Source organism: Takifugu flavidus, chromosome 8 (assembly GCF_003711565.1).
Source record: "Takifugu flavidus isolate HTHZ2018 chromosome 8, ASM371156v2, whole genome shotgun sequence".
Lineage (NCBI taxonomy): Eukaryota > Metazoa > Chordata > Actinopteri > Tetraodontiformes > Tetraodontidae > Takifugu > Takifugu flavidus.
In genome coordinates this window covers 6,467,685-6,476,584 of record NC_079527.1, presented here as the reverse complement: position 1 = coordinate 6,476,584, position 8,900 = coordinate 6,467,685, and the positions used below count along the sequence as shown (strand labels likewise).

The window sequence follows — 8,900 nt, the reverse complement described above, 5'->3', positions numbered from 1 at the left end:
TAGCTGTGCACAAAAATATCATTTAATCATCACATGTACCACTGACAGATCACAAGTCACAACAGTTCTGACGGTCCCCCAAATATACCAGAAACGGTACTTTCAGATTGCGCGCACGTTAAAACGTAAGTCATACGGTATGTTGTGCAAAGGCTAAAACTGTAAGACGAGCTCTGCAGAGAAAATCTAACTTCACGGTCCTGCGCTCTCTTTTAATCCTGCTTTTAGTGACTGATGGGAAACAATAAATCGAGGACTCGTAGAGCCTCAGCAGCTGTGTAATATCAAACCAATTCCATTCTTCAGAGGCGCAACATCGCAACAGTTTCATCCTGATCCAATAGCATCCAAATTCAAGCTTCAGGAGTTTCATTGAGATGGGACCGTTGTTTCCACAGGAGCACAACGTCCGGTTTACCTTTAGGGTGAGCGAGGAGACCAATATCTGCTCGATTAAATATTTGCTCAGCTAAATTCTCCACGCGTAGCGCTCGTTCTATCAAGAGGCTTTAGGTCACCAAAGTGCTTCTCTCTCTTTACATTTGTTATTTTAGATATTGACGATTGTCCCGAAGCATCTTGCTGAGGCTCCCCTTCCACGCCAGGAGTGAAATATATGATTAGCGGCAGAAAGATGCTAACGACCCGGTCACGCTAAAGTCACAACGTTTGCAACATTCATTTTGGTCAGACAGTAACATGACACGACAGGAAACACACCAAACGGCGATGGTACACAAGAGCTCAGCAAACACCAAATAGACATTTGAACAGCTTGTGTGAGGATGCTGCTCTGCTCCTCTGACACGATCTTCGAAAATAAAATGAGATCCAGACAAAAACACCAGCGTTTACTTTGTCAAACGCCATCTGTGCGTCAATGCACTGCAGCTACATTGTTAGCCGCACTACCTCCCATCTCACCCTTGCTAGGCTAAATAACAAGTCAGCTTTTATTGAGATCTGCTGAGTCGTTCTTTATGCTGTGAAAAACGGAGTCACTGTTTTAACTTTCAGAAATAAATTCTTATTTGAGGTAAAGTATTTTATTGGATCGGGATAAAACAGTGACCTCATTCCTCCAGCGCAGCTAAGATCAGTCTGTAGACCAGATGGTTTTATACGCGATAGTCAGGGATGTGCTTCTTGTTTTGTAGAGTTTATTAAAAAGTAGAGAAAGTTTCTAAAAAGAAAGAGTTTCTTGTCTCACTGAGCTACTCGCCTGAACTCCGGAGGTGCTCGCTAACCTGGAGGCCGCGAAAGTTTGTGTGCAGAGTCTAATGTTGTCTATAAAAACAGAAGAAATCTACATGGAGCAGCATTCAGCACATACGTGAGCATGTTGGACCGACGACATTGCGAAAAAAAGAAAACATTTGAAATGTCTTTAACCCTTCGATGCACCTTTAAAGTTCCTTTGCACAAAAATTTGCTCATCAAAAGGCGATTCGATTGTTTTTCCCAAACACTTTTGGCTTTTGCAGCCTTTGTGAAGCACCGTGAGGTGAGGTCACGGAATCGTGCCCCGTCATCATGCTGAGCGCCGCCTCACTGCTGAAGAAGAAGAAGAAGAACCTCTTCTTCTCTGTGTTTCTGTGCTCTCGGCTGCTGCTGTTACTGTGGCCATGACTATATATGGTCATGTGACATCATCAGGACGGAAACACCTGAGATCCCATTTATGCTCCCAGACCGCTGTATTACAAACACCCTTCCAGGAAAGGTTTGGACTCCATTTTGCCTTCAGGACTGCCTCAGTTCTTTTTGGCATCACATGGTCAGCAACACCACCCAGGGAGGCTGCTCCTTCAAATCATGATCAACTGGTACTGAACATCTCCGGATCAATGGTTTCATGGCCCTTCAGAAGATCTTTCCAATTTCCTCCTGTCTGTTCCTCAATTTCCTGCTCTTAGCTGACAGGAGGGGCCCCAGTGTGGTCTTGTGCTGCTGTAGACCATCTTCTTAAAGGTTTTTGGTGTTGTGTGTTCCGAGATGCTCTTCTTCTTTCCTCGAGTGGTTATTTGAGTTACTTTTGCCTCTATAATCTCTAACCTGTCTGCCCATCCTTCCCTGACCCCTCACATCAACCAGGCACTGGATCTTTCCTCTTTTGTGGACCATTCTCTGTAAACCCTAGAGATGGTTGTGCCCATGTGATTGGCTGATTAGCTATTTGTGCTCATAAGCAATTGAACAGGTCTACACCATAAAGTGGCCGATGAGTGTCCAGACCTCCGGTGAGGCTGACGAATAAGAACATGCAAGTCTTATACCTTTGAACTGAGCAGGATCCAAAAGAACTATTTGAATGAGCCAATTTTTGTGCTTCGGGACTTTAACGCTATATTTTTAGTTCACGTTTTGTATGAGAGGCTAACATTTTAAAACAGCAAGCTAAGACAGCACTCAAAAATGCAGGTCTGTGTATACATCCTCACCAAAATGAACCGTACTAAAACTAAAATGGGTCTGGGTGCATCAAAGAGTTAATCAGGAGCTCCACGGTGAATCTGCTGGCCTAAAGAAAGCTGTAGCCACATGTTACATGGACAAATGTAAACATTTCACGTTCAGGCCATGATGTCGACTGAGTGCTTGGTGCTATTCCGCCGCCTCATGCTGCTCCCTCTCTTCAGGAACAGACATGAAGATCTTCTGGCAGAACATGGTGAAGATTTCTGAGGAGAAACAACTCACAACATTAGCCGTGCTCGCTCTCCGCCGCCGGGTTACTGCATGTCAAACGTTGGATTTCCTGTCATTTACTCAAACGTTGTCGCCACGTTTCGAGGCCCTGGCTCCGACCGAGCACCATCCATTCATAACAAACGGTAATAAACACTCCTCCAGCCCTGCCCGAGCAAATAAAGGAGGTGGGATTAGGCCTCACTCACCCAGCATCTTCTTGACCATGTGGGGTTTCTTCCACTTGTAGCCCAGGAGGTAGGCGGGGATGCCTGTGAGAATGATGCTGCTGCCTACCAGGCATTCAAACGGAGCTGCCCAGAAGGACACGGCGATCATGAAGATGCAGCCCAGGACAAACCCTATGGGGATGAACAGTGGGATCTGCAGAAGGATCGGAGCAAAATCGCTGTTATTTACTAAAAATGTCAATGTTTGCCAACTGTAATTGTCACAGCATGAGATGTTAGCGCTGTGACTTCATAATAATGCAACCTTAAATCTTTGTAGAAGAGCATCATGGGAAATCTAGTCTACCTGCACACTTCCATGTTATTGACAAGTGTGTAATAAAGAGGCCCCTGTGAAGGGCCGGGTTAGAAGCATGGAGGTGGGCTTACGGTTTGTTTGTTGAGACCAAAATAAACAAATTTGGATAAGAGGGCGGGGCTGGAGGAGGAGTGAGGGGCCGGAGAGTGAGAGTGGGAGGAGTCAGGGTGGGAGGAGTGATGGGTGGGATGAGTGAGGGTGGGAGGAGTCAGGGGCGGGATGTGGGGGTGGGAGGGGTCAGGGGCGGGAGGTGGGGTGGGAGGAGTCAGGGGCGGGAGGAGTGAGAGGTGGGAGGAGTGACTGTAATGTGCATCAGGCATGCCCATCAAATAGATATGTCCCTAGTTTAATATTTAATTAATAATGGAAAAAAATTCAGATGGATGACCAGATTGTATTTGAGGATGATAAAATTTAACTCTGGACAGTGTAATGAGTGTAGCCAGGGCTTTTTGGAGCAACCCCCAGCTGATCTCAGTGGTACTTGACATTAGGTACATCTTTACCAATATGTGTTTAATATGTGTTTTGTTTATTCCGTTATGGTGAGAAGTTGTTAAATGGTGTTTTCTTTAATATCACTTCAGTGGCTGAAGCTAAGCCGTAGCTAATGTTAGCCTAACTAACTGGCCAAACTCCACACCCACCACATGTGACACTGACTGAAGCCTGTTAGTGAAACAGGAACCAGCAGGTTGATCCAGAAGCTCGCAGCATTCTTCGACGAGCCCTCAAGTTGTGGCCGTTAATTTTATGTAAATGTGACTAGAGACCGCTTTGCATTTGATGGCGGCTGTAATTTTTACATTGTCACAGTTCAAATCTATGTGGCCTCTGTAGCAGGCATGTTCGACGGGAGTTTCACATTTGCACTTTGCATTGAAAACATCCCTTAATTTGTCCCTTGAACTGCTCATTACGGATCTGAGTGCAGGGTGATGACAATGTAGCTTTTCAGCTAGTCAAGCAGCATTTGAAACTCAACAGTGTTGCCATTGTTTCATGGACGTTTGATATGGCCGACGTCACCTTCAGAAACTATAATTATCTGAGAGAAATCAGCTTCAAAGGAAATGTAAGAGGTGCAGCTGAGCTAAGCTAACGCAGAGCCATCCACACACAGCAGGGCCACACTTCCTGCTAATACCAACAGTAGGTGTTACCTTAATGGGCCGTCTGAGGTCCGGCTTGGTGATGCGAAGCCAGAGCATGCCTGCGATGGCCATGCCCACGCACAGCCAGGTGAAGAAGCTGAAGAGATTAATGACGGAGAAGATGTCCTGAGAGATGGCGTACATCATGGACAGCAAACACTGGGACACAAGACACAAGGAAGACCGTTTAACCTGTCCTAAAACCATCATCAACAGGACCAACCAATTATTCAGGAAATCATTTGAGTTAAATGGGAATGCTGGAAGCAGCAGAGTCTTACGGTGAATATAAGAGATGGAACTGGTGTGAAAACATCTGTATGAACCAATCCCAGAGCAGCAGGGAGCTGGCCTTCCCGAGCTCCGGCATAGAAGAGCCTGGAAAACACAGAGGGTTTTGAAATGAAACACACGTCGATTCATTAACGTTCATCTCCTAAACTAGCGATTCATTCTCCGAGGGAACATCTGGGTTCCATTATAAACATTGCATAAGACAAAGGGCAAACAGACTTTTTCAACAGCCGATCTTGTGGGCAAACACACACACACCCACACCCACACCCACACACACCGCGCAGAGGTGAAAAGGGATCCGTTGACGGCTCCGAAGCAGGACAGTCCCACAAAGACAGGAATCAGCCAGGACATCACACCAAGATGGTACTCCCCAAAACTCTGCCAGCCAGAACAACATGATGCTTGTTAGCAGATCTGACGCCGTTGCCGCCGGCAGCAGGAGGACGGACGCTCACCACAGCGACGGCCTCGGAGTCGATCATGACTTGAGGAGAGATGGTGGTGAAGTAGGCCAAGTTTGTCAGGACGTAGACCACCGTGACGATCGGCATGGATATGATGATGGACAGGGGCAGGTTCCTGCGGGTGGGCGGGTCAAAGGTCGTGATCATCTGCGTGTTAACCTGTCAACCTGCACCACGGTTTAAGGGTGTTACCTCTCAGGATTGATCATCTCCTCTGTCACATAGTTCAGGTAATTCCTGAGAAATTAAGGAGGCCATGTTAAAGCGTGGAATAAGCTGCATATTGGAAAAACTGTAAGATAATGGGTGACCAGAGCCTCACCAGCCTCCAAAAGCAAAGAGTCCGCTGTACAGAGCCAGGACAATGTTGTCCACACCCATTTTGCTGCCCTCAAACGCCTTGTCTGGCATCAGGTACGGAACGTCACCTGCATGAGCAGGGAAGAATGGACAAAGGGAGTGAGGTTTATGGGCTGCAGCTGCTGCCGCTGCTGCAGCTGCTGCCGCTGCCGCTGCCGCTGCTGCTGCTAATGCTAATGCTAATGCTAATGCTAATGCTAATGCTAATGCTGCTCTGCTGCTGCTGCTGCTGCCCTTTAACACTGGTGACATTTTGCAGACAGTTGAGACTTTATCTGATCGCCTCCAGGTTGATGCAGTGAAACAGGATCAGGTTTAGTCCAGGCTGACATTTAGAAAGGAGCAGTGACCCCTTTTTGTAGATAAACCTCACTCCACTCATTTAAATACATCAGATCTGTGTGTGTGTGTGTGTGTGTGTGTGTGTGTGTGTGTGTGTGTGTGTGTGCGCGTGCATCCTTACATTTGCTACATATTGATCATCAAAAGCTTCGTTCTACAAGCAAAGTGAGGACATTTTTGTAAATTCAAAGGATCTTTGGAGGGTTAAGATGTGGTTTAAAGCTTGAGGTCAAACTTGGGTCTAGGTTAGGGTTACAGTTAGGAGCTGGGTAATGTATGATGGCTATCGGTCCCCACAAAGATAGAAATGTGTGTGTGTGCATCTGTGTGTGTGTCTGTGTGTGTGTGTGTGCATCTGTGTCTGTGTGTGTGTGTGCATCTGTGTCTGTGTGTGTGTGTGTGTGTGTGTGTGCATCTGTGTCTGTGTGTCTGTGTGTCTGTGTCTGTGTGTCTCTGTGTCTCTGTGTGTGTGTCTGTGTGTCTGTGTGTCTGTGTGTCTCTGTGTGTCTGTGTGTCTGTGTGTGTCTGTGTGTCTGTGTGTGTCTGTGTGTCTGTGTGTGTACCTGTCGCTTTCAAATGCTAATGATGACTGTACTTCCCTGGAGGCCCATCGCACATGCATTATATTTTCACTCCGTCTCCCTCAGAAAGACCTCAGTGTGGCAACGGCCCCCAAGCTTCGCCACCTAGTTTCCATGGTAACCCAGCCGGGCCCACAAAAGTGGCAGGCGGGGCTTTGCAGGAGGGGTTTGTGGGAGGGACCCAAGAGCAGCTTGGGGTGGATCGGTAGCCACCCCGAGTTACCCTGCGTGGTTTTTATTCAAACGGCAGATTTGATATATGTTTGTGATCTACTGAAATCCGAGAAATCCAAAATAATTTCCGATATTTCACTTTGATGACACACCTGATGTCAGTTGTTTAAGATAAACACAGGTGCAGGTGAGAATAGCTTGAATGTGACTAATTATGCCCAGCATCCGCATGGATGGTCTCTTATTCTGGCGCTGCAGACAGACAAGCCTTGTGTTCCGACTCAACTATGCTAACACGCTAAAAAGAGCACAGTCGGCTCATTAATGGTCGAGAACCCTCATTACAGACAAAAGGAGCCTTTGATTCTGCCATAATGGTGCTTATATCACAAAATGATGGGAGGGTTGGAAAAGGTTCCCAGTGATTATTTTTTGTGTCACACATAATTGATGAAGTCCAAGGAATCACCATAACCCGTTTGGTCTTTTGATCTGGTTTTCCAGCTTCAAGGCTCTATTTGTCTCATCTTTACTTTGCATAATCACCCTAATCTTTCTCGTCAACAACATTAAATTATACCTGGAACCCAAACGTCAACTGTCGATAGTGGACGAAGCATCCCAGCCAGTTTTGTGATTGTGGAGATTGTCTCTCAACGCACCTGTGAAAATCTGGATGAAGCCAAAAAGGATGATGGTGATCAAGGCCAGTAGTTTGGAGGCGGTGAACAGGTCCTGGACCTTGGTGGCCGCTCTCACGCTGATGCAGTTGACAAACGTCAGGGAGGCTACGGGAGATGAGAACAGACGGGATATTGACTTTGGCTGTGCAGGGAAAGCTGGAGACAAACAGCACTCACTAAGACACAGGCAGGCGATGAGCTTGGCAGCACTGTCGGGGACAGCACAGTTGGGGTAGAGGGGCTTCAGCAGGTAGGTGGCAAACACCAGCGACACCACGTACTGAGAGGAAGGTCGGATGATGAGCATTTCTACCCAGAGTTTCAGGAAAGCTGCCAGTTCTCCGTACACCTCCAGGATGTACGTGTAGTCGCCGCCCGACTTAGTTATGGTGGTACCCAGCTCGGCGTAACACAGGGCGCCCATGGTGGAGATCACGCCACAGGCGGACCACACGATCAGAGAGAGGCCGGCAGAGCCGGTTTCTTTGATCACGCCGGTCGGCGTGACGAAGATGCCCGAGCCGATGATCGTGCCGATGATCATCCCCACGCCGTTGAAGAGGGTGATGCTACGTTTGAGGACGACCTTCTCCTCCTTGGCCAGCGAGCCGTCGGTTGGGGATTTGGCAGGGGAGGAACGGGCCATGGGTGGAGATGGAGACGCTGGCTCCTCTGTGATGAGACCCTCCTGGTCTGCATCTGCTCCAGCCGCTGGACAACACAAAACAGAACTCAGAGTCTCACACACGAGGCCTTCAGAGGATATTTTACTGTCACTTGTGTCTTCTAAGAAGACACAAGTGACAGCTGAACAAGGAGTGAGTAAACTCTCTCTGCTGCCCATCAAAGGTAATTAAGTACCCATGGAAGTACACATGAGTTACACAGGACTGGGATAATGTGACATATGGTCAGCCCCCCCCCCACCTGCAGCCATCACAAATCCCCGTGGCTGCATCCATGTGGCTGTACATCAGCGTTGCATCATGGCGGCATCATGCAGCCCTGCACCATGTGCTGTGTGGATGAGAGTCAGCATGCGCTGCACCTACCCTCCATCCTCTCCCGGCTCGCCGCCTTGGCAACATCTTCACGACTGCTCCGCGATTTCAGCTCTGGCTCAGCCATCTTCCTGCTTAATCCAGATCCTTTGGCTTTGTCTTTTTACTCCTGACCCTTTTTTGCGTCCCTCCCTTTATTCCTCTCTTAAACAGAGCCCACCCCCGTCTATCCTCCCTCGCTCTCTCAACCTCTCTTTATTTTTCCCACCTTTTTTTTACGGACACATGCATAAACAAAGCCGTCGTGAGTCACTCTGAAATATATCTGACCCTGATCCTGTCTCTACCTCACTCCCCTCCCTTCCGCTGGTGCCTCCAGGATACGGCAGGGAGGAGCCCAACCTTTGTGATGCTGCATGAGTGCACACCCACTCCCAGCGAAGGATGGAACAACTCGTTGGAGGGAAAATAGGTTATTGGCAGGCACCATTTGGAAGGGGGGAGACACCACGTGACACTGTAATCTTGTGCTGCTCTAATCCAGTGGGGCACAGTATGTGCATATGTTTACCTTCGTGGCAGAGTTTGTTAGAGGGACACGGGT

At 48.0% G+C, this 8,900-nt stretch overlaps 1 protein-coding gene across 1 annotated transcript; it reads right to left on the bottom strand.

Moving 5' to 3' along the window:
• LOC130530626 (large neutral amino acids transporter small subunit 1-like) lies at positions 1-8,710 on the bottom strand. The gene is made up of 11 exons (XM_057041968.1): positions 8,348-8,710; positions 7,473-8,006; positions 7,275-7,400; positions 5,478-5,583; positions 5,348-5,392; positions 5,147-5,270; positions 4,966-5,069; positions 4,673-4,769; positions 4,401-4,550; positions 2,898-3,072; positions 1-2,681 (listed from the first exon to the last, which is right to left on the bottom strand). The coding sequence occupies exons 1-11, from the start codon at positions 8,421-8,423 to the stop codon at positions 2,605-2,607; spliced, it is 1,614 nt and encodes a 537-aa protein (XP_056897948.1). The 5' UTR covers positions 8,424-8,710; the 3' UTR covers positions 1-2,604.
• Positions 8,711-8,900: the final 190 nt, after the last annotated feature.

What these genes read in the sequence shown, in the direction of transcription:
- LOC130530626 (XM_057041968.1), bottom strand. Translation starts at nt 8,423, where the DNA reads ATGGCTGAGCCAGAGCTGAAATCGCGGAGCAGTCGTGAAGATGTTGCC. An exon ending in CTTCATCCAGATTTTCACAG is followed by an intron (nt 5,584 to 7,274) that starts GTGCGTTGAGAG and finishes CTGCTCATGCAG; the next exon opens with GTGACGTTCCGTACCTGATG. An exon ending in ACTCCGAGGCCGTCGCTGTG is followed by an intron (nt 5,070 to 5,146) that starts GTGAGCGTCCGT and finishes TCTGGCTGGCAG; the next exon opens with AGTTTTGGGGAGTACCATCT.